At 44.0% G+C, this 26412-nt stretch overlaps 1 protein-coding gene across 4 annotated transcripts in view; it reads right to left on the minus strand.

The window, feature by feature from the left end:
- The window catches only part of LOC143767295 (uncharacterized), a 50538-nt gene extending 24711 nt beyond the window's left edge, over positions 1-25827 (minus strand). The window contains exons 1-7 of one of the 4 annotated variants that reach the window (XM_077255517.1): positions 25775-25827; positions 6966-7112; positions 6660-6836; positions 6445-6568; positions 6268-6365; positions 5551-5586; positions 2859-2949 (exon numbers count right to left, since the gene is read on the minus strand). In XM_077255517.1, coding sequence (XP_077111632.1) covers positions 2859-2949; positions 5551-5586; positions 6268-6365; positions 6445-6568; positions 6660-6836; positions 6966-7043 — 604 coding nt within the window. In that variant the 5' untranslated portion in view covers positions 7044-7112; positions 25775-25827. Of the gene's footprint in view, positions 1-2858; positions 2950-5550; positions 5587-6267; positions 6366-6444; positions 6569-6659; positions 6837-6893; positions 7113-14045; positions 14203-25774 lie in introns of those variants that run through there. The other 3 variants (XM_077255518.1, XM_077255519.1, XM_077255520.1) reach the window with 3 other exon arrangements.
- Positions 25828-26412: the final 585 nt, after the last annotated feature.

Genomic DNA, 26412 nt, shown 5'->3' on the forward strand with positions numbered 1-26412 from the left:
GTTAATGTGCCGGGGGCGGTCCGTGACCGCTCCTGGCACATAGTGCCGGATGTCAGCTGTGATAGTCAGCTGACACCCGGCCGCGCTTCCCCCGTGAGCGCGGCCGATCACATATGACGTACTATCCCGTCACTGGGAATTAAGTCCAAGGTCATCTTGACGGGATAGTACGTCAAATGGGATTAAGGGGTTAATATGTTATATCTCTAAAATGTGATTAATAAAACACATTGAACATAATTGTGTGATTATCAGCCATCATCTGCCCATAACAGGTGCGGGCAGCCGTGGCTGTTGACCTGGTAAACCCTGTCAATTTTTGAAAGCAGCATTTAAAGCATGCCGGCAGGAGGTCGTATCATTCTATGCATCCATTGGCGATCCCGTAATGTAATCATGGGCGACGGTGGGTTACCTTGATGTCCAGGGGTCTGCTGAAGATGCCTGTGCTCGTGTCACCGGTGCTCCTGTGAAAGTCAGCCCGATGCTGGCATTCAGAGGATACCATGATTTTTCCTATATACAGCAATACTGTACTATTGCTGTATATAATAGCACAAGCAATCGAATGATCAGATGTTCAAGTTCTCCAAAGGAACTAACAAACGGAGTGGAAAGTGAAAAGGAGATTTTAAAAAAATATTCCAAAAATGATCAAAATATAAAATAAATGTATCCCGTCGGGAAATGGCGTAATGAGAAAAAAAACTAAATATCAGAATTGCGGTATTTCGGCTTCTGCTGCTGCAAAAAAATAATAATAAGAGGTGATCAAAACATCTTATCTACCCCATAATTATGTAATTAAAAACGTAGGCTCAATGTGCAAAAAACAAGCCCTCATATAGCTCCACATCCTGAAAATTAAAGATGTTACGGCTCTCGGAGAACAGTGTCAGAAGCCCGCAATAAAGACAGGGACATGGACTATGATGTACATGTACGTCAACTGTCGTGATGGGGTTAAATGAAACAAAAACTATGCATGTTTGGTATCTCTGTAACTGTACTGACCTGGAGAATCATATTGGAAGGTAATTTTTACAGTAAAATGAATGATGTAAAAAAACTCAAAACACAGCTGTGGAATTGCGCTATTTTTGCTTAATCACTACACTTGGAATTTTGTTCCTGCTTTCCACTACATCATATGATAAAATGGGTTATGTCATTCATAAGTACAACTTGCCCCGCAAAATATAAGCCCTCAGACGCATATTGACGGAAAAATGAAAAAATATATGGTTTTTAGAATATGGGGTGGAAAATACAAATTAAAAAAAAAAGCTCCATCCTTAACAGGTTAATCCAAAAATAAGATAAAAAATGTGCGTCTCACTTTTTTTCTCAGTTATAGGCTGTGTTCACATTTGTGTTTTGCGGTCTTGTTTCCCGGTTTCTGTTAGTTTTTCGAACAGAAAAAAAGAATTCATGTCCCAAATTGATCTGCTGCCCAACTGATTAAAGGGAACCTGTCACCAGGTTTGGCAGATACGAGTTACAGCCACCTCCTTTTAGGGCTTATATACAGTATTCTATAATGCTGTATATAAGTCCCCAACCTGACCTGGAAGAGAAGAAAAATAACTTTTATTATACTCACCTGCGGGGCAGTCCGGCCCGGGGGGTGTCGCTCTTCTTGGTCCGGTGCCTCCCATCTTCTTGCGATGCCGCCCTCCTTCTTGGATCTTGTGGATGACGCGTCCCTGCATCATCCACACAGGTTCCCCTGCATTGCGCTCCTGCGCAGGCTTACTTATCCGCCCTGGACAGAGCAAAATCCTGCAGTGCGCAGGCACTGGGCCACTCTGACCTTACCCAAAGCCTGCGCACTGCAGTACTTTGCTCTGCCCTCATCAGTGCAGATAAGTATGCCTGCCCAGGAGCGGATTCCTCCCACACTACAAAGATATACTGATAGGAAATTTAGATTAAGAGCCTATTGGGGACAGTGATGATAATGTATGTAAATCACTACGAAATCTGATAGCGCTATATAAGCAATGATTAATAATAATAATAATAATAATAATAATAATTATTATTATTATTATTATTATTATAGACCATTATATTCTGCTAGTAAAAAATACCATTGAGGTTTTTCAGCTGAGAATATTCTCTAGTATATAACAGTGCAGCCTTTGAACTTGTTTTTAAAATAACAGACACAGTGCCTCCTACGTGCTGTAAACTCAAAATAGGTGGCGACATAGGCAGATTAGTGGAGGAAGAGCTCACCTTCTGGAGTTGTGCATCTACTGACATTACAGTAGAATTATGGTCTGTCAGCTGCTGCTCCTTTCCAGAGTGATGTCAAGGAAACAACACCGTAGGATACATAACAATATAGAAAAAAATGAAAGACATTGGCGCTGCCGATTACGACCATCCAAATAATAGAAGATGAAGTAGGTTCTTTATTGGTAACACATTAAGGCTACGCATTTTGATACTGAACTGGTATTTGGCCTGATGAAGATGCCAATTGGGTATTGTGATGTGTAGACTGAATGTCTTATGCTTTAATGACTGCATCTTTTATTCTTTGGATGATCATTATCAGCAGCGCCTCTGTCCGCCATTTTCTTCTATATTGTTATGAGGTTCCCAACACTAACAATCTTCAAAAGTATAATTAGAGGCATCCACTGAGCACAGTGTCCTGTGATGGCCAGCACTGTGAATACAGAAGGATCTCCTCTACAGCTGCTCAGAAGTAATTATGGCAAAAATAGTGTCAAAAGGTGATTTTTGTTTTTAACACTAAATCTTTACGTGTAAGATCCACAAGTAAAGTTCCGAATAACAACCATAAAAACATTCGACACAAATTCTAAAAGCCATTGACTACTCACCTGGATAGAAATCTGTAGAAATCTCCTCTTTACACCACTCATCACCCCCCACATATGTCTCTGTAGTACTAATATGGGGCAGATCTTTACGCTGAAATAAAATTTTTTAAAAGTCACCGACAGATGGAGAAGATGTGTGGAAAGATTTAGAAGACCAGAAAAGATCATTTAACATGATGTGAGAAGATCCACACAACATCTAGTGTCTATGATCAGCTTTATATCCAATTCAAGAGATCAGGAGATCAGTAATGCTGCAAGTATATACCACTGGGATATGCAATGCTGGTTAAAAGAGAATATCAGACATGGAGGTGCTCAACTGTACAGCAATACAATCTTCAAAAATTACAAAAGTAGAATAAAAATGAGTGGCACTCGCTAATGTTGCATTATTTTATATTTTTTTTATCCAAGGTCATACGGTCAAATTTGAAAATACCACAAAAATATATTTGCAAATGTCGGGGCCACTGGTGTACCCATTGCGGTACCAGTTGACTGGGTATACCAGTGATCCGCAAATTTAAAGGAATTATGTTCTGAAAGAATGTATAAACATTTACACATAAATTCCAATTATTATTATAACAATTGTTATTATTCTTCAGTCAATGTCTTATAGCCTGTATTCCAGCATCCTGTAGCATGTACAGGCCTCGATATCGATCGTTCTCAGCTGGAATCCTTCTTGCCAACCAAGCTGGCCCAGTATTTGTAAACGAATTCATGTGTCCTTTATTTACAAGGGAGTTTTCTTAACCAATTGGCATAACATACAGTCCAAATATCTGTAAAGAAGTAACTGAACCCCGTCCCGCTATTACAGTACGTACAGGTGGATTGCCTATATATTTCTGGATTTTGGGAATAAAATACCAGTATGTTTTAAGCATATTATACCACTAGTTTGTTTTCAAGAAGAAACAAAAGGGGGCGTGAAGAACTGTCCAGCCCTCCAGAGGTTATACCTATGAGAGGGAGTATCAGGACTTCAAGTACCAGCATACAATAAGGATTCACCACAGCAGTAAAACGAAGTGTTAGGAAATGCCTCGCCCAGTACAGTGTAACTCAAGAAAACGGGCAGAGGAGGGGGAGAAATAGGATGGTTAGCTGAATAGAACCCCACCCAGCAAAAGTCTGAGCTGTGACGTAGGATGACGAGCGTCAAACGAGATGGTGCCATTTATCGGTTGGAAGTGGAAGAGAATACAGTCAGAGATAGAAGCGAAGAGTCAGACTGCTCAGCCAAGGGTCAGAAGGATGTGCCCAGGGCCCAGAGCTGGATAGCTCTCCTGTGGGTGAATCAGCATCTTGCTGCGGTCATCCGGAGAGGATCAAGGTGGCTCCACAATAGTAGGATGGGGCCTGAAGTAAGGATGTGGCCTACGCCTCAGGGCTTCCCAAGAACTGAGGAAGGAAGAACGAGGCCAGGGATGGTCAATTGCAGAGAGGAGGTTGGCCTAGCCCAAACCTGGCCAGAAATATGTTGGTAGGCCCCTTGGCTAAAAGTTATGGAGAATTAGACTCCCGAAGGGAAGTACATAGCTATGATCTGCAGCACGAACATGGGTTCATCTAGACACTGTTTGTAATACCTGCAGTGCAGCCTGCAGGACAAGGACTTTGAGAGACTTTACCTTTGTTTTACCTTTTTGCCAGAAAGGCTTTGCTTGTTTTCATGAACCCTGCAAAGGTTTATGCTGTCTAAAATAAACCAGCAGGTGAATTTCTACTATGACTGTTCCTGTGTCTACCTTTGTGAAGCAGCGGAGTGAGTCAACCCCTCACAGGGGGTACAACAAGCATTGCATCGTTCAGGTTATGGCTGGAGCCTTGGCTCATGTTTACATGTCTGGGACTCGGGGGCCTTCGAGGCAGTATCATACCCGCAGCAGGCGCGAGGAAGGTTAGGAGAGGAATCGTCTCTGCATTCCCAAGAGAGAGAGAGAGAGAAGATGGTCGGTGAAGGAAGATGGAGTCGGAGGCTGAAACAGGCCAAGGCAATGGTGACAGAAGTTAAGTACCATCCATACTGGCAATATAGTGCCCTGGAGCTGAAACAAGATGCGGAACCGCAGGTTAAGAATGGGACTCTTGCTAACTACTAGACAGTAATACTATGCTGGGTTGTGATGAAGTAAAGAGGAACGGTGAAGATATAGGACAAGTGACTAAAGATGAAGGAATTAGAATTGTTGTTGGAAAATGCTCTGTATTGCAAAGGAAACGTTCATAAAGTTGTATTCCCGCTATCTACTGTATATGATCTCCACCAAATTATTGCTTAGTAAAAAGTTTATTTTTGACTGGTGGTGTCCCTCATTGAACTGTCAACCATCTGTCCCTGGCCAACCAAAGTCATCGATAACATGCAGCCTGCAAGGGCTAGCCCTAGTCCACACACTTAGCCAGGATCCCCACTTTCATGTAGCCTTCCAAGGTGTCAGATACGAGTACCTCGCCTGCAGCTACCACCCCACTCCACGTTACAAGACCCTTATAATGGAAGCAATTCATAACTACAAGACCTTTGTGACATGGATCATTGTACTTATACAGAAGACTCAACAGTTGACATGAAGGGGTGAATTTGGTCAGACACAATACTCAGGTAAGCCGTAGTATCTAAATATCCATTCACAGTCAGCAGAGTACCCAGGATGTGCTCACACTATATTTTCCATACCTTTAATCCATCTCCACCAGCCATTAATGTTGACACCTGAAAAGAAGGGAACATGAATTCATGCTGCTGCTTAAATAAAATTCTGACCCTCCCACCAATACTGTGCAACAGAAAACTTATCCAAGCAGAAGATGTTTTCCACTGCTCTGAAATAACTGTTACTTTCTTTTGCCCAATTAAGTTTTTTCTTACTGTTTTGCTGGAAAGCAATGGCACTGGAACTGTTCATCTGCTGCTATAGCCCAATTGTGTTAAGGAATGATCAGTACACACATTAGTATTCATCTGCAATTTACATGATTGTGCACCTGTTTTCAGAATAATTCTTGATGTCTTTGTTGATGAGTTGCTTATTTCTATAAGATCTAATAACACTGGAAGTTTTTCTTTTATCTTACTATTCTCATTATACTTTTGACATCCTTGCACATAAATACCTCCTAATCTAGCAGTGATGACTTTGTGCAAGGTCGTTCATATTGCTTAATTGTCAAATTTTGAAAAATAATTTCATACTGCAAGTCGGTGTCGTGTCTAATAAGTCACAGATAGAAAAGGGCTGCTGCTTAATTTCCATGCTTTGAACCTCCAGTTGGGAAACAGCAGAGGTCTCTAATAAATTGGCCATTCATTGCATAATACTGATGGATAAAACAAGACCTTCACAGCCTGCTATACATTATGGGGAAGATTTCATGACACCTTCTCTCCATCTACCTTATAATCCTGAGGAACATTGGGATCTTCTTGTTTACAGTCCTGTGGAGGAAGAGGACGGAGACATCTCTCTGGTGTTGTCCTCTCACTGGATAGAACTGGAGGAAACACATACAGGGACTGAATTCTTCACATACAAATAATTTTAGGCCGTGTGTATCTAGTTCTGTCTATTACCTGGTGATGTGAGGGACTTCGGAACATCCATCATGACGTCCTTGTACAGATCTTTGTGCCCTTCGAAATACTCCCACTCCTCCATGGAGAAATAGACGGCGACATCCTGACACCTTATAGGAGCCTAATACATACAATGATAGTCATCTCTTATACAATATCTCTTCATAGTGTTACTGTACAGTATAATGTCCCAGCATTCCCAGCAGTGTCACCTCTCCAGTCAGCAGCTCAATCATCTTGTAGGTGAGTTCTAGGATCTTCTGGTCATTGATGTCCTCATGTATCAGGGAGTGAGGTGGAGGCCCCGTGATTGAGCTTGGGGGTCTTCCACCTCCCTCAGACACAGGCGCCTGACTGTGCTCACTGGAGGTCTTTACTAATATGTAATCCTGGTTATGGAAAGACACACAAATAAATCTCACTACAGACATTTCCAGAGTCCTCACCTCTCCAGTTCTGTCCATCTGTTATTCCCATAGATAAGAATGATGTTTTGTGACGTCATCAGAATCTCTCACCTCCCCAGTAAGCCGAAAGAGGATCTCTAGGGTGAGGTATAATATTCTCTCCGCCATCTTGTCCCTGTCCCTATCCATCCTTGTAGGGTCACTCAGGAGAATTCTCTTATATAGATCTCCACGGAGAGGATCCAATATTGTTAGAACCTGAGTGGGGAGAAGATGAAATTGTAACATCATAAAGATCCAATGTAAGAAATCTCCGGAGCTTTTAATGGCTTCACATGATCACTACACACACTCATAGGCCTGTCCTGCCGTATAACACAAAATCAAATTATAATCACTGTCATGGTCAGTCCCTCACTTAGCCTCTTAAGTCACATGGTAACTACAGTAAATACTGACACTCAAATAGCTCAATATTGGCTTCTTTACACAGGCTGATCCCGACCATCAAAGGGATATTCTCAAGCTTGAATATGATCACCTATCTGTGGGATATGGGAGAAATTCCAGATTATTTGGAGTCAAAACAGTATCATCCTTGATTTAGGATCCTGTAGGGAGTAAATAAGTGGAGTTTCTGTGGCTAGAGACCTGTGTGAGAACACTTGCCACGGTGACGGAGGAGGAACAAGCAGCAGATATGGGTGATGGGATGACCGGTGGTTGGTGAGGCCCGCTAGTCTGCATTTTTGCTTAGTGAGATTCCCACACTACCACATGTTGATTGCGAATGTGTCGGTTCATGCATGTAGTAGTTAAATTATTGCAATTTTTGCATCTACTGAGTTGTTTTTTTGCAAAGTGGGCAGATAATGTAAGTTGGGTCATCTTTGGAGGTCACAAAAAAGGCCCAGTCTAGGCAACCCTTGCCGACTCTGCGAACTTCAGACTCATGACTGCTGCTGGCCAAAGCCAGAGTTGTGGCTGAGGATGCAGTGCTTCTCATGGTTGCATCACTCCATATCTATTCTGCAAGCTGCAAAGTAACGTCCTCTCCTTTGTCCTCCACCTCCTCTGCTGAGCTACTCAGCTGCATGCCTCTGGGCTCACACCATGTGGGATCTACAATCTCATCGTCATTTTCTCTGTTCTCCCATTCCTCCCCCTGAGAGTCACCCTCCCCCTCATCCTGCCCTGACAGAACAGTACAGTCCACATGTGCCTCCAGTATCTGAGTCTCATCAGGACCTCCTCCACCCCTGAAAAAAACATATGGTGATGAGGATCTGGATTCTGCTGTGACCTTACTTCGTCGAGCCCTGGATCCAGCAGGAAAAAAAATTAGGCATTGGTGCAGATGTTTTCCTCCTCCTGATTCTGTGAATCTTTGGAGCAGACCTCTGATGCCCATGGAATAGAACAGCACTGCAGAATGGTCTATCTGTGGTTCCCCACAGTCAATTGGCTGGTTGGAGAGTTTGGACTTAGAAAGAAACAATGGTAATTGGCTAGCCACCTCTGAGGATTGTGCTGTGTGTGATGTTAAGGTGAGGAAGAGGAAAAGGAGGAGAGGCCACTTAATTCAGCACTTGCCATCCACTGGACCACATGCTCTTTCTGGCCCTCATCTACAAGGCATTCCGCTGTGTGGCTGCCAAAGAAAGGGGTTGAGTTGCCCGTCCAGTAATAGATGTTGCCAGCTGTCATTGGATAGGATGAGACAGTATTTGTTCAGTTGAGCTTTCAGTAACATTACCACCATTACATGTTGAACACAAGTCTTTTTCCTTTCCACCACGACCTTGATTTTTCCCCACTCATGTTGGATGTACCTTTCCTCACTTTTAACCCACTGTTTCACAACCCTATGTCCAGATCTGTCAGTCACCTGTCACTAAATTAACAGTCAGTATTTATTTGATGAGATAGTGTGCCTGCACGCCAATATTAGCCCACACGATTCTGATTAGGAAATGTGGCCTGGTGCCTGCACACCAATATTAGCCCAAATGATTTCAATTAGGAATTGTTGCCTTGTGCCTGCACCCAATATTATCCCAAATGATTTTGATTAGAAAATGTGGCCTTGTGCCTGCACAACAATATTATCCCAAACAATTTTGATTAGGAAATTTTGGCTCGTGCCTGCCTCTCAATATTAGTCCAAACCATTTTTATTAGGAAATGTGGCCTCATGCTTCAACGACAATATTAGCCCAGACAATTTTGATTAGGAAATGTGTCCTGCTGCTTGAACAACAATATTAGCCCAAATGATTTTGATTAGGAAATGTGGCCTGCTGCCTGCACCCCAATTTTAGTCCAAATGATTATGAAATGTGGCCTCGTGAATGAACCACAATATTAGCCCAGACAGTTTTGATTAGGAAATGTATCCTGCTGCCTTCACAACAATATTAGCCCAAATGATAATGATTTTGATTAGGACATGTGACCTCCTGATTGCAGCACAGTATTAGCCCAAATGATTTAGATTAGGAAATGTGGTTGTGGTGACAAGTGGGGTCGGCGGGCTCCCTGGTACGCTAGCCAAAACTGCATGGACCAGGGATTGTCACGCCGAACGCCCACTCTCCCTTTAACGTGGGCATAATGCTACTCAGACAACATAGGGTGAGGGTAACAGTATGGCAATAACATAGTAACATAGTAACATAGTTAGTAAGGCCGAAAAAAGACATTTGTCCATCTAGTTCAGCCTATATCCCATCATAATAAATCCCCAGATCTACGTCCTTCTACAGAACCTAATAATTGTATGATACAATATTGTTCTGCTCCAGGAAGACATCCAGGCCTATCTTGAACCCCTCGACTGAGTTCGCCATCACCACCTCCTCAGGAAAGCAATTCCAGATTCTCACTGCCCTAACAGTAAAGAATCCTCTTCTATGTTGGTGGAAAAACCTTCTCTCCTCCAGACACAAAGAATGCCCCCTTGTGCCCGTCACCTTCCTTGGTATAAACAGATCCTCAGCGAGATATTTGTATTGTCCCCTTATATACTTATACATGGTTATTAGATTGCCCCTCAGTCGTCTTTTTTCTAGACTAAATAATCCTAATTTCACTAATCTATCTGGGTATTGTAGTTCTCCCATCCCCTTTATTAATTTTGTTGCCCTCCTTTGTACTCTCTCTAGTTCCATTATATCCTTCCTGAGCACCGGTGCCCAAAACTGGACACAGTACTCCATGTGCGGTCTAACTAGGGATTTGTACAGAGGCAGTATAATGCTCTCATCATGTGTATCCAGACCTCTTTTAATGCACCCCATGATCCTGCTTGCCTTGGCAGCTGCTGCCTGGCACTGGCTGCTCCAGCTAAGTTTATCATTAACTAGGATCCCCAAGTCCTTCTCCCTGTCAGATTTACCCAGTGGTTTCCCGTTCAGTGTGTAATGGTGATATTGATTCCTTCTTCCCATGTGTATAACCTTACATTTATCATTGTTAAACCTCATCTGCCACCTTTCAGCCCAAGTTTCCAACTTATCCAGATCCATCTGTAGCAGAATACTATCTTCTCTTGTATTAACTGCTTTACATAGTTTTGTATCATCTGCAAATATCAATATTCAATATTTATTGAACTACAGAACAGGCAGATAACTTGTAGAAGAGTCCCAGCACAATACCTCCAAGATGGTGCACATTACAAACTCTCACCCTTCCGCTGACTTGCCCTGATAATGGCAGCTGTTACTTCAGAGCTCCCAGGGTTGGCTACCCCAACTGTGTCATGCATGCAGAGAGGAGGTAATGACAAGTGTAGGAAGTTGACAGTCCATTCAGGTACAAGGTCAGTTAATTAGAGGGTCACAATCTGGCTTCTCCGAACATCTACATGGAGCCAGGCGACCGACGGGTCCCAATCCTGGCTTTCTCCAAACTTATCCTTGGTTCAATGGAGAAGATCTGTATTCTTCCCACTGGGACCAAGGTACCCTTGGTTGTCCCTCTAGAATGATAGATCTTTGTCCCTCATGATAGGGCCATGATATATTGGCTGCAATCCTGTAGGGTCCCCTGGACATTTGGATGTCTAGGCAGAATCTTTTGCTGTCTCTCTCTGTTAGACTATATAGAAATTCTGGTTAGGATATTCAAGATGCTGACAATTTTGCACTCCTCCAAAATCAGGCAATGGAATCACAGAGTTCAGAAGAGTTGCATACTTTATTCAGGGCCAATCTATTGGCTATGTACCTGAGGACGTGGACAGGATGTCCACAAAATGCGTAGTTTTATAGCCCTGAATAAAGTATGCAACTCTTCTGAACTCTGTGATTTTCTTGCCTGATTTTGGAGGAGCGCGGAATTGTCGGCATCTTGAATATCCTATCCAGAATTTGTTGAAGATCTGTTGCAGGTCCGGTGCCATCTGCAGCCCTCCTATCATACTTACTATATGTGTTGTGCATACTCACAATGTGTAAAGGTGAGAATTTTACCTTACAGTAAACGAATTGTTATTTTGGTAACTGCGCTATTGCGACCCCCTTCCTCTTTACTGTTTCAGACTATACAGGGGCACATCACCTCTTTTTATATTTAACAAGTGTCCCTCAGTCCAGCATCACAGATAAGGGGAAGAATGGTGATGACCAAGTCGCCTTGCTTGATTATGCACCGTATTTATCAGATTATAAAATGCTCCAGATTATAAGACGCATCCCAACTTTTCAGGAAAAAAATAGGAATTTTTTTTTATAAAATGGTGGTGCTTCTTATAATCCATGCATGTTATTACTTACTGGGGGTGGTGGCTGCGGTGAAGTGGGGTCCCAGGGTCGCTGCTGGAGGAGGCAGGTGTGGGGTGATGCTGCAGGCCGCAGGTGGGATGAGGGGGGTGTTCCGATGTGCGATGCGTCGCTGCGGGTGTCCGGTGCTGCTTCGGGTGTCCGGTGCTACGGGATTGTCCGGTGCTGCTGCGGGGATCTCTGGTGCTGCTTCGAGTGTTCAGTGCTGCGGGGATCTCCGGTGCTGCGGGGGCCCTGCTGACATTTTGTGAATCTCAGAGCTAAGATCTCATCTACTGAGATCTTGGTGCTGAGATCTCCATCTGCGCATGTGCCACCCCCGATGGCCCCTTTTCCCAGGGTCCAACACACAGGAAACCATGGAACTGCGGGCTCTAGCCTTTCACAAAATGTCAGCAGGACCCGCGCAACAGCACCCGAAACAACCGAAGCACTGCCGGATACCCCTGCAGCATCGCCGGGCACCCCTTCATCTCAGCCTACAGCAATGGTAGCAGTAAGGTATATCAGGTATAATTTCTGCAGTACTCAATGTTCCTAAGAGCACAGTGGCCTCCATAATCCCTAAATGGAACAAGTTTGGGACCACCAGAAGTTTTCCTAGACCTGGCCGTCCAGCCAAACTGAGCAATGGTAGGAGAAGAGCCTTGGTGGGAAAGGTAAAGAAGAACCCCAATATGCAGTAGGGAGCTGGGAGAAAGTTCTACAAAGTCACCTATCACTGCAGCCCTCCAACAGTAGGGTCTTTTTGGCAGAGTGGACAGAAGGAAGCCTCCCCTCAGTGCAAGACATATGAAAGCCTGCATAGAGTTTGCTAAACAACACATAAAGGACTCCCAGACTATGCCAAATAAGATTCTCTGGTCTGATGAGATGAAGAAAGACCTTTTTGGTGATAATTCTAAGTGGTATGTGAAGAGAAAACCAGACACTGCTCATCACCTACCCAATACAATCCCAACAGTGAAACATGGTGGTGGCAGCATCATGCTATGGGGGTGTTTTTCAGCTGCAGGGACAGGATGCCTGGTTTTTATTGAAGGAAACATGAATGCGGCCAAGTACAGAGATATCCTGGATGAAAATCTCCTCCCGAGTGCTCTGGACTTCAGACTTGGCTGAAGGTTCACCTTCCAACAAGACAATGGCCCTAAGCACACAGCTAAAATAACAAAGGAGTGGCTTCAGAACAACTCTGTGACCATTCTTGATGGGCCCAGCCAGAGCCCTGACCTAAACCCAATTGAGCATCTCTGGAGAGACCTGAAATGGCTGTCCACCAATATTCACCATGCAACCTGATAGAACTGGAGAGAATCTGCAAGGAAGAATGGCAGAGGATTCCCAAATCCAGGTGTGAAAATCTTGTTGCATCATTCCAAAGAAGACTTATGGCTCTACTACTGTAGCTCAAAAGGATGCTTCTACTCAACGCTGAGCAAAGGGTCTGAATACTTGTGACCATGTGATATTTCGCCTTTTCGTTTTTAATATATTTGCAAAAATTACTACATTTGTTTTTGTCAGTCAAGATTGTGTGCAGAGTGTACATTAATGAGAAAAAATAAACTTTTTTGAATTTACCAAATGGCAGAAATGAAACAAAGAGTGAAAAATTTAAAGGGCTTTGACTACTTTCCGTACAAACTGTATATCACACATCAGCTTACTAGTCTAAGTCTTGGTATCTATGCTTTATAACTCCATAATGCAAGGTTCTGGAGGTGGCTGCATGGTATGGGCGTGTGAGGAAAGGAATGCCGATTCCGATTATGTGCTCGGTTAGGCTCAGAGATATTGCATTCTGTTATTATAGGTCATTTTCCAGATTCAATAGCTCAGAGCCTTGCTGTGACCTGTGGTGCCAGAGGGTGTCTGAGTTGAACAAAGAAAGACAGTTCTGCACAAGAGTTTGCACCCTGGTGATAATTGCTGGGGCACATGGTCTATACCTTTCGCTCCCCCATGCAGTAAGCTTCAAAGGGTTTGTTCCTTGGGTTAATTAAAGAAAAACATTGGGTTGCTCTCTCCAAGGAAGTGCCTTCATGGGATAATGAAGTCCCTTTGACTGAGGTGCATTTCATTTCTCTTTATTGCCTGGGGAGATGTAAGGGTGGGAGGCTGAGGTTGGAGCAAGTATTCTGGGCCAAACTGTTTCTGACAGAGAATTCCATCAGATAGGAAATTATATCAAGTAGATATCATTTTCCATATCTCACACTCACTAATATTGTTCACTTTTGTCATCACCCCACAGCGTTAATTTTGTCAATGTCACCAGAAGGCTATCTAATGCTGCTGCCTGGTGCTTGTTCTCTCCACTTAAATAGTTTCTCTTTATTTAATTTGTATATATCTACTTATTACTATGTTGATATAAGACATACATATTTCTGTGGAGACTTACTATCGTGCCCCTTGACCTCTTGATTAGCTGCTCTGGTGTGAATGCAGCATCACTGTGTCTGATTTTCTATTCATTCCTAATTCTTTTCTCTTAGCACACAGTGTGCGCTCGCCTGGGAGTCATGGTGTCTTGATGCACTTGCGTGTGATGTTTCAGTGCAACGCACTACATGGTGCCCGCTGTGCTGAGATGTGCAGTGCTTCAGAAACCTCGCTGCAGAGACCGGAGCAGTGGGGGAACAAGGAGAGGTGAGTATTGTATTTTTTTTTTTAATCCGTGAATACATTGTAATGGCCAAAATACTGTATACAGGACTTTGAGGAGTGCATTATACTGTATGAATAACTATGGGAAGTGCATTATACTATATGGAGGACTATAGGGTGCATTGTACTATAAGGAGAACTATATTGAATGCAGTATACTGTATGGAGGACTATGGGGTGCATTATACTATATGGAGGACTATGGGAGAACATTATACTCTATGGAGGACTATGGGGTTGCATTATACTTTATGGAGGACTATGAGGGGTGCATTCTCCAATATGGAGGACTATGGGAAGTGCATTATACTGTATGGAGGACTAGGGGGGTGCATTATAATATATATAGGACCTTATGGGTGCATTATTCTATATGGAGGACTGGGAGTGCATTATATTATATGGAGGACTATGCGGGGTACATTATACTACATGAAGGACTATGGGGAGTGAATTATAATATTTGGAGAACTATAGAGAGTGCACTATATTATATGTAGAATGATGGAAAGTGCATTATACTATATGGAAGGCAATGTGGGGACCATCATACTATATGGAGGTCTATGTATTTAAAAAAAAAAATCACAAAATAGAGAACAAAAAAAGAAGAAAAATATAAATCCAATAAACACATACTGTATATGTAAAAACAAAAAAAAATAAAGTACACATATTTAGAATTTTGTACTGCAGCATCTGGAACAATGTGTCCCATAAAAATGTCCCATTAGTTAACCCCTTCAGTGAACACAGAAATTGTTTTTTAAAAAGCTATCCTATTTCATCATATCGGTGAACAAAAAGTGAATTAAAATGAGATCAAAAAGTCGAATGTAAATAATAAAATAGCTAAAAACGTAACTGCCATACAACTCTGTCAGCTGAGAAATAAAAAAATGTATACATCTCAGAAAACAGCAATGCATAAACAAATCTTTTTCCTATAAAATTGTTTTTATTGTGTAAAAGCGGAAACAAAACATTAAAAAAAATTGTTAAAATGTTGTATCGCTGTAGTCATACCGACCTGAAGAATAAAGCTGGCTTATCAATTTATCCACACGGTAAATGGCAATAAAAAAAACTCCAGAATTGTTGTTCATTTTGCCATCCAAAAATCGGAATAGAAAGCGTTGAATAAAATGATGTGCCCAAAAATGGTACCAATAAAAACATCAACTCGTCTTGCAAAAAACAAGCCCTCACATGACTGTGTCAGCAAAAATTTTAGCTCTCAAAATATGGTGATGTAAAAATTTTGTTTTGCAAAAACAAAAGCCTTTTTTAGTGTGTGACAGCAGCCAAAAGTAAAGCTCGGCTCACATTTATCCTGCGCTTGATGCTGAGTACTTGCATCAGGGCTTCCGTGTAAATCTTTTGTGATTCAGACGGAACCACAGGTGGGAGATTCCCTATAATGAGGCAGATGGAGGCACTTTGGAAACCGTTTGACCTGTGATCCAGCGGTGTTTTTTTAGGCGTGCATAAAAGAGTCCTCAGCCACAGTTCTGTGCACCTCTGAAAAGAATGACATCGGCCAGAGGCCAGATGGAGTTCAGAGTAACTCTGCTGCCTCATTATAGTTAAACATAAATGTACAAGGATAAGGGAGACACCAGAAATATTATAATAAATCTGTACATAAAAGTTATAAATACTTAGTGGTGTCAGTATGGACAGAAATGGAAGAAAACCACTCGGATAAACAGGAGAAACTGACAAAGAACAGAAAACCGAGACACAATTAGAGAAGTTTCAAAATGTCAGGACAAAAAAGAAATATTGTGAATAAAATTTCCTTTATTAACTAGTACAAGGGCATGTGGTGGCACAGAAGGCGCTCACAAAAGTAATAAAATATGCATTTAAAATTAATAATCCGATATAAGTAGAAACACAGCCGCAGGTATTATAGAGGAATAATTGTACACATAAATATATCAATAAAGTGCAACAAAAGGAACATATGTGACCATGAATACAGTATACACCAAAAAATTCTGAAGTATAAATGGTAATTCAAAAGGGAATATAGCAGTTCATATATGATGTCAAGGGTAGCATGTGAAATCCACAAAGGATGGAAAAGTATTATACAGACACATATCATGAGAATATAAAGGTAAATGCTAGCCAATGTGTTTTAGGGTATGTCAGTGGCGTATCTAGGGGTGGGCAGCCGGGGCATGTGCCCTGGGCGCAGCCGGCAGGGGGGCGCAGTCGGGCCGCCTAATTCGGCGGTCCGCAGTGTCTCCCCCGGCGGCTGCATTCTGCCGCCCCTGGTCTAGGAGTCGGCTGTTCTCTGTGCCGACTGTCAAGCTGACAGCCGGCACAGAGAAGCTGCAGAGCGCCGGCTCCCAAAATGTGCGGACGTACCGCATATGGGCCCGGAGGTGGAGGGGGGCCCCTGCAGGGTGGCTGCAGCCGGAAGGAAGAAATCCCTGCAGCTCCGCTGCGTACAAGAGAAAATAGCAGCGGAGCTGCAGTGATCTGTCTTCCTGCTTCCTGCCCGCGCTTCCTCTCACACAGACAGCGCCGCTGGATGACGTCATCATTCAGCGGCCGGCTGTGTCAGAGGAAGATGCTGCAGCAGAGCGCGAGGAGAGGTGAGAGGGATGTGTGTGTGTGTTGCTGCAGGGGAATGTGGCTGTGCAGAGAGGTAAATGGTGGATATGGAAGATATAGACTTATCAGAGAGAAACCGGCCCCCTGGGTAATGGAGAGCTGTCAAATCCCCAGTGTAGCAGCATGCTATTGGCCCCTCTGTGGATTACAGGGCCTTGGGTAATGAAGACCTGTCCAACCCATGGTATAGCAAGCTACTTCACCCCTACTCCTTGCAGACAAAAGGCTCCTGGGTAATGGACAGCCGTCCAATCCACAGTATAGGAAGATACTGGTCCCTCCCCGTCTCCATATATCGACAACCTGATCTCTTTCTCTGTGGTGGCCATTATAGCTCTCTGCGCATCGATAACGACCTCTATTATGTTATAATGGCAGTAGAAATAAGAGTAAATTCCCATGTGACATACTGTGGTTGTCTGCAGCAGCCCATCATAAATCGCAGAAACCACAATTTTCCCAATGGGAGACTCAATGCACATGCCCCGGCTGCCCCCCCCCCCCCTAGATACGCCACTGATGGGGATGGTGGGAGAGGAGAGGGCAATGATAGGGCTGATGGGGATGGTGGGGGAGGAGGAAATGATGGATGTGGTGGAAAGGGCAATGATGGGCGTGACGGAGAAGGCAATGATGGAAGTGGTGAAGAGAGCAATGATGGGGTGGGTAGAGGACAATAATATGTGTGTGGACAATTTGAGTGGAGATAGGGGAATTTATTATGTGTGGGGAGAATTTGGGGATGGGGGAATTTATTATGTGTGGGGTGAGATTTGGAGTGGGGATGGGTGATTTAATGTGTGGGGAGATTTGAGGACACAAAATGAAGAGCAAAGGGGGAAATGGGGGGGCATGTATGAGGAAACAGTATGGGGGATGGGTGCAGACAGTATAGGGAGCGAACGGGGGAATGTATGCGGGCACAGTATGAGTAGCGATATGAAAAATGTATGTGGACAGAGTACGGGGAGTGAGTGTGATGGGATGTGTGCAGACACATTATGGGAGTCAGGTGAGTAGGCAGTATAGAAAGTGAGGGGGTAAATATATGAGGAGACAGTATGGTGAACAGGGGGATGTGAGAGGAGACAGTATGAGGAGGGAGGGGAACAGTGTGAGGAGACAGTATGGGGGAGAAAAGTAAGTGGGCACAGAATAGAAACTTAATAGTGGGGGTGTAGCATGAAGGAACAGTGTAAGGGTACAGCCAGGAGGGGACAGTATACCAAGAAGGGGGAGTGTGATGAGAGTACAGTATAAATACTGGGCTCTATAGGGGGACACAGTATGACAGGACAGTGTGAAGAGGGGGGCCGGTATGGAAAGGAGAGGTCAGTGTAAAGAACTTGTACCATAAGAGGGACAGTGTGGGGGTCATATTTTGTGCAGACAATATAGTGAAGGGCAATTTTTTATTCAGGAGCATTATAATGACACTTCTATCTTTAAGGGCGTCATGTGGAGATTTTCTGCGGAGAAGATGGAAGTCTGCAGAGACGGCTGTGGATGAGAAAACTCATCATGGGGTCTGGACAAGATGAAAAAAAGAAAGAGAACGGCTCCAGAGACGACGTCATCTATAAGGTACCTGGATATAAATGTTATGTGTGATACTGACTAATTCTCATGTTTTTATTTATGTTAGGAGCATTAAAGGGAATGTCCAGGTTTGTAATGAGTCATTATTTGTGACTGCAGACTTCTGTGTTCTCACAGTAGAGAAAACCCAAACAACCGGATAATAGATCAACAGAGAAACACCATACAGGAAGTAAATTATAAAATGCCTTTATTATATACAATTGGCAACAACATAAATCAACAATTTGTGCGCTATACAGGACTCAGAGCCAGTTAATATATATGCTCTAATACATAATGACGACCCTATTAGCATATGGCAGTAACCTCAGCAGTGCAAAAAAATTGTGCAACAGTGCAAAAACGCTCTGGTATAAAAACCATATACACCAAAGGTGTGTTTTATATAAGGGCTAAAAAGTGCCTTGTGCCATCTCAAAATATAAATATCATATGCCAATGTAAAGATAAAATGCCAAGTGCCAGGAAAAAAAAAAAAAGGAAAAAAGGTTAATATGTGCTGGGTATTACCTGCAAGGTTCGCCACGTCCAATATAACGCACCCCGACGCGCGTTTCGGACCTACAGTCCTTCGTCAGGGGTGTTCTCACAGTGCGCACTGCACACTGTCAGGATTATCTCGTGCTGGTGATTTACATACATGCGGTCACATACTGACTAGACATGTGTGGCCTCAGTCAATGAAAATGAACTGAGTGAGGCCGGGCATGTCTAGTCGGAATGTGGTCAGAAGTATACAAATCACATGCTTGTGCTGACATGACAGTCCACCGGCAAGGGAGAATCCTAAAAGTGTGCAGTGCATTAGTTGTGAGAATTCAGAATCCTGCGATGTTAGGATTCAGCTCTGCAGGTTCCAGTAGCCGTCACATGGACACTTCACTCACATGCGACTTTCATACTTATAGTCCTGTGACAACGAGCTTCTCTTCCTGCGTCTCTCAGTTTTTCACTGAATATTGAGAGCATTAGGGAGAGAGGCTCGTGGGTACATGCAGGGCCGTATTTGGCCTTCATGCTGCCCTAGGCACTTTTTGTGGTTGCGCCCCTTACTGACGTCACACACTGAGTCTGTGCACACGACATCTATTTAAGGCAGATGCACTCTGTAAAACGCTTTAAAAAGCGCTAAACAAACACTAAAAGAATGAACGTCTGCACTTGCTGTACACAGGTTCAGTCTTTTGAGCGTATTTTTAACACCCTCAGCTTTTCAAAGTCATCTATAGGAATATGCCCCCCAATCCTTATTCTAAAGTGTCAGCCACCCCCAAATCGCCAGCCTGCATAGCACCAGTCTGAGCTTCCCCTGTTCTCCAGTATAAAACAGCTCCAGCCTCCCCAGTATACAGCAGCTCCAGATTCCCCGTCACCAGTATATAGCTGCTCCAGACTCCCCCATCACCAGTATATAGCTGCTCCAGACTCCCCCGTCACCAGTATATAGCTGCTCCAGACTCCCCTGTCACCAGTATATAGCTGCTCCAGACTCCCCTCTGTCACCAGTATATAGCTGCTCCAGACTCCCCTCTGTCACCAGTATATAGCTGCTCCAGACTCCCCTCTGTCACCAGTATATAGCTGCTGCAGACTCCCCTCTGTCACCAGTATATAGCTGCTCCAGACTCCCCCCTGTCACCAGTATATAGCTGCTCCAGACTCCCCCGTCACCAGTATATAGCTGCTCCAGACTCCCCCATCACCAGTATATAGCTGCTCCAGACTCCCCCGTCACCAGTATATAGCTGCTCCAGACTCCCCTGTCACCAGTATATAGCTGCTCCAGACTCCCCTCTGTCACCAGTATATAGCTGCTCCAGACTCCCCTCTGTCACCAGTATATAGCTGCTCCAGACTCCCCTCTGTCACCAGTATATAGCTGCTGCAGACTCCCCTCTGTCACCAGTATATAGCTGCTCCAGACTCCCCCCTGTCACCAGTATATAGCTGCTCCAGACTCCCCCGTCACCAGTATATAGCTGCTCCAGACTCCCCCCCGTCACCAGTATATAGCTGCTCCAGACTCCCCCGTCACCAGTATATAGCTGCTCCAGACTCCCCCGTCACCAGTATATAGCTGCTCCAGACTCCCCCCCCGTCACCAGTATATAGCTGCTCCAGACTCCCCCGTCACCAGTATATAGCTGCTGCAGACTCCCCCCTGTCACCAGTATATAGCTGCTCCAGACTCCCCCCTTTCACCAGTATATAGCTCCAGACTCCCCCCTGTCACCAGTATATAGCTGCTCCAGACTCCCCCGTCACCAGTATATAGCTGCTCCAGATTCCCCGTCACCAGTATATAGCTGCTCCAGACTCTCCCCTGTCACCAGTATATAGCTCCAGACTCCCCCCCTGTCACCAAACTCCCCCCCCCCATCTTCAGCTCTATGAGCAGTGAAGTATATCAATGCAGTTTGGCACTTTTGAACTGAAGACTCAACTTTGGGCTGTGTTAGTAATGTGATCCTTCCCTATTTAGCATTGGTGATGCAGCAGATAAATAGAAGCAACGTAGTCACTTCGGTTACTATACCTTTAAGAAGCTTCAAGTTTGTGCACACAATGCCGTGGCTAGCTGTAATCTGAGAAGGGGGGAGCGATGAAGCAGCACGGAGCCAGGAAGGATGAGAAGGTGAAAGAACGGCGTGTGCAGAGCCAGGGACGCTCTGGCTGGTAGCGTCCCTGGAAACCAGGGAAATCCAAGATGGACGGCGGCTACTGGAATGAGTGTGACCTCACAAGGTACGGAGGCCTGGAAATACCAAATATTCAACCCATTTCATGGGTTGTCTGACGAAGGGAGGGAGGGAAGGGGAGGTTAAAAAAAAAAAAAAAAAAAAAGTTCTTCTCTGTCTTGGTGCCACCCCCTGCAGCCACCCGCCCCTAGGCACGTGCCCTCCAGTGCCTAGTGGCAAATAAGGCCCTGGGTACATGACTAAGTGTGAAAATCGCATATTTCCTTATTTCCTTGGGGGGGGGGGGGCGCCAAAATGAATTCTTGCCCCGGGTGCCAGAAACCCTAGATACGCCTCTGGGGTATGTAACACCAAGGTAGTGTAAAGGATCCAAGTTCAGGGTTGTAAACTCATACTAGTGCTAGAAACTTCTCGGTTTTTTGTTCTTTGTCGGTGCAACATTGTAGTGAATGGATCCCTCGGGGATCTCATCTGAATCACCTCACTTGTAAATTTAGATGGAAACTACAAAGTAAGTGCTCAGCGTATAGCACAGGATAAATGTGATCCCAAATGTTATGTAAAATGTTCCCAACAAAAGTGTCAACTCAATTCACAAAAAAAGCGGGTCTCCACTTAGGTTCATCATCTGTTAAAGTAAATATAGTTGGCTTCCACGTTACTGGTAACACACAGGCTCTGGAAAAGCGATATGATTCCTCGCACCCCCAAAAGAAATCCAGTGAATCCTGCGCTCCCAAATCCAAATGCCCCCCTCCCTTCTGAGCCCCACAGTGTGCATAAACCATAGTTAGTATCCATGTTTGGCATCTCTGTAGTGATGAGAGCCTCCCTAATTTACGGGTGCATGTCTCCAGAAGCACGAGCCGGGCACAATGTACGGTCATTACAAAGTACTGGTGACTACAACATACTGGGCACTACACTGGCAGATTTTCAATTTTCACTCAGTTACATCCACTGCTGCTCGTTTCTGGAAAGAGTCAAAATCATCACTACACCTGTAGATAAATTCTCAGAGGGGTGTAGTTTCCAAAGTGGGGACGCTTGAGGGGGGATTCTGCTCCTCTGGCACTTAGGGGGTCTGTATATGGATCCTGGAAACTATTCTATGATCATGTTTTCACCAAGAGTCAAATAGTGCCCCTTCCCACCCAAACCTCAACGTGTGGCTAAGCAATACTGTAAAACCACATATGGAGTATTGCCACGTTCATGAGAAATTGTGTGACAAATGTTGGTGCCATTTTTACCCATTTCATTGTGCGTCAATGTAAACTCTGGGGCTTAAACAAAATTTTTGTAGTAAAAATGTAATGATGTTTTCTTCACTGCCCAATGGTGAAAGGTTCTTTGACACATCTGTGGTGTCATTGTGATTACTGCACCCCTAGATTAATTAATTGAGATGAGCAGTTTTCAAAAGGAGGTGACTTATGGGGGATCTGCTATTCTGGCACCATAGGGGCTCTGCCAAATATGACATGGCATTCTCAGATCATTCCAGCAAAGTGCGCACTACAATATGGTGCTCCTTCCCTTTGGAGCCCTGAACTGTACCTTAAAGGGAACCTGACACCCCCAAAATCGAAGATGAGCTAAAGGTACCTTCACACTAAACGATATCGCTAGCGATCCGTGACGTTGCAGCGTCCTGGCTAGCGATATCGTTGAGTGTGACAGGCAGCAGCGATCAGGATCCTGCTGTAATATCGCTGGTCGTTGAAGAAAGTTCAGAACTTTATTTGGTCGTCAGACCGGCGTGTATCGTCGTGTTTGACAGCAAAAGCAATGATGCCAGCAATGTTTTACACTGGTAACCAGGGTAAACATCGGGTTGCTAAGTGCAGGGCCGTGCTTAGTAACCCGATGTTTACCCTGGTTACCAGTGTAAAATGTAAAAAAAACAAACAGTACATACTCACCTTCGCGTCCCCCGGCGTCCGCTTCCTGCACTGACTGTGACTGCCGGCCATAAAGTGAAAGTACAGCACAGCGGTGACGTCACCGCTCTGCTGTTAGGGCCGGCGTTCAGTCAGTGCAGGAAGCGGACGCCGGGGGATGCGAAGGTGAGTATGTAGTGTTTGTTTTTTTTACTTTTACACTGGTAACCAGGGTAAACATCGGGTTACTAAGTGCGGCCCTGCGCTTAGTAACCCGATGTTTACCCTGGTTACCCGGGGACCTCGGCATCGTTGGTCGCTGGAGAGCGGTCTGTGTGACAGCTCTCCAGCGACCAAACAGCGACGCTGCAGCGATCGGCATCGTTGTCTGTATCGCTGCAGCGTCGCTTAATGTGAAGGTACCTTAAGCCCACCGGCATCTGGGGCTTATCTACAGCATTCTGTAATGCTGTAGATAAGCCCACGATGTATCCTGAAAGATGAGAAAAACAGGTTAGATTGTACTCACCCAGGGGCGGTCCCGCTGCAGTTCGGTCTGAAGGGCATCGCGGTCCAGGTCCCAGGCCTCTTATCTTCATATGATGACATCCTCTTCTTGTCTTCATGCTGTGGCTCTGGCGCAGGCGTACTTTGTCTGCCCTGTTGAGAGCAGAGCAAAGTACTACAGTGCGCAGGCGCCGGGCCTCTCTGACCTTTCCCGGCACCTGTTCACTGCAGTACTTTGCTCTGCCCTCAACAGGGCAGACAAAGTGCGCCGGAGCCGGAGCCACAGCGTGAATACAAGAAGAGGACATCATCGTAAGAAGATAGGAGGCGCTGGACCCGGACCGCATTGGGACCGCCCCTGGGTGAGTATAATCTAACCTCTTTTTGTCATATTTCAGGATACATTGGGGGCTTATCTACAGCATTACAGAATGCTGTAGATAAGCCCCTGATGCCGCTGGGCTTAGCTCATCTAAGATTTTGGGGGTGACAGGTTCCCTTTAAAAGTAGTTTTCGACCACATATGAAGTATTGGTGCAGCCAGAAGAAACAGCATTGCATATTTTGTGGTCCATTTTCTCATATTATCCCTGTTGAAAATTGAAAACTTGAGGCCAAAGTAACATTTTAGTAGGAAAATGGAAATTTTCCATTGACTCAGCCCAATGTTATACAATTGTGTGAATTGCTTGGGCGTTAAAAATGCTCACTACACTGCTAGATGAATTCCTCAACCGTGTTGTTTTCAAATTGGGGTCACTTTTGGGGGTTTCTGCTGTTTGGCATGTTAGGGTAATTTGCAATCTATTCCAGCCAAAATTGGAGTCCAGGATTCAATTGGTGCTCGTTCCCTTCCGAGGTCTGCCGTGTGCCAAAACAGTAGTTTTCCACCACATATGGGGTATCTGTGTACTCAGGACAAATTGAAACACAAATTGTATGGTTAATTTTCTCCTGCTACCCTTGTGAAAATGAAAAATTTGGACTAAAGCAACATTTTTGTGGGAAAAGTGTATTTTTTTTCATTTTCACAGGTGAACCATATAAAATTCTGTGAAGCACCTGCTGGATCAAGATGCTCATCACACCTCTAGTTAAGTTCTCTGGGCGGTTAGTTTTCAAAATGGGGTCACTTGTTTTTTAACTGTTTAGGCACATCAGGGGCTGTGCAAATGCGACAGGGCGTTTGCTAGTTATTCCAACCAATTTTGCATTCTAAAAATCAACTGGTGCTCCTTCCCTTCCGAGCCCTGCCGTGCGCCCAAGCAGTAGTTTTGCACCACACATAAGGTATCGCAGCAAAATTTTTTAGGACCATTATCTCCAGTTACCCTTGTGAAAATAAAAAAAAATCGGAGCAAAAGTGAAATTTATGTGAAAAAAGTTAAATGTTCATTTTTTTCCTTCCACATTTTAAAAATTCCTACGAAGCACCTGAAGGGTTAATAAACTTGTTGAATGTGGTTTTGATGATCTTGAAGGGTGCAGTTTTTAGAATGGTGTCACTTCTGGGAATTTTCTGTCATACAGACCCCTCAAAGTCTCTTCAAATGTAAGGTGATCCCTAAAAAAATGGTTTTGTAAATTTTGCTGGAAAAATGAGAAATTGCTGGTCCTCTTTTAACCCTTATAACTTCCTAATAAAAAAAATATGCTACAAAAATTGTTCTGATGTGAAGAAGACATGTGGGAAACATTATTTATTAACTATGTTGTGTGACATAACTCTCTGGTTTAAGGGTATAAAAATTAAAAGTTTGAAAATTGATACATTTTTGCCAAATTTCTGATATTTTCACAAATAAACATACGTTTTATTGAACAAATTTTACAACTATCATGAAGTACAATATGTCATAAGAAAACAGTCTCAGAATCAGCGGGATCCGTTAAAGTGTTCCAAAGTTATTACCTCATAAAGAGTTATTACCTCATAAAATGGCCTAATCAGGAAAGTGAAATACATTTAGGACTTGTGTGTGAATCTGATAAAGTTTTAGGTCAAATTAATTCAGAAATATTTCTAAAGAGTTCCCGACCTTTCAGGCTTCGCTGTATATTCTAGGGGTTAGAGAGACCCCGACCTTCAGCCCATTAGGGTTTAGTCACGTTCCCCCATCACACACTCCCTGCTCCCTCATTACCTGTCACCAGTGCAGACGTCTTCTCTTACATGGAGCTGTGTCCTGTCCTAAACTTCCTGCAAAATGGAGACTGTCTCCTCCCCCTCCATGTGACTGATCACATGACTGTGACATCATCACAGGTCCTGGAAGCTCAAAACAGTCATACAGTGGGGAAAATGAGTATTTGATACACTGCCGATTTAACGAGTTTTCCCACCTACAAAGAATGGAGAGGGCTGTAATGTTTATCGTAGGTACACTTCAACTGTGAGAGACAGAATCTAAAAAATCCAGAAAATCACATTGTAAGATTCTTACATAACTAACTTGTATTTTATAGCGTGAAATATGTACTTGATAAAATAGAAAAACAGAACGTAATATTTGGTACAGAAAACTTTGATGGCAATTACAGAGTTCAGACATTTCCTGTAGTTCTTGACCAAGTTTGCACACACTGCAGCAGGGATTTTGGCCCACTCCTCCATACACATCTTCTACCGATCTTTCAGGTTTCGGGGCTGTCACTGGGCGACATTGAGTTTCAGTTTCCTCCAAAGATTTTCTATTCGGTTCAGGTCAGGAGACTGGCCAGGCCCATAGCTCCCAACCGTCCCTCATACTGTGGGACTGTCCCGATTTAGAGGCTGTGCCCC

This window comes from Ranitomeya variabilis, chromosome 4, assembly GCF_051348905.1.
Source record: "Ranitomeya variabilis isolate aRanVar5 chromosome 4, aRanVar5.hap1, whole genome shotgun sequence".
Lineage (NCBI taxonomy): Eukaryota > Metazoa > Chordata > Amphibia > Anura > Dendrobatidae > Ranitomeya > Ranitomeya variabilis.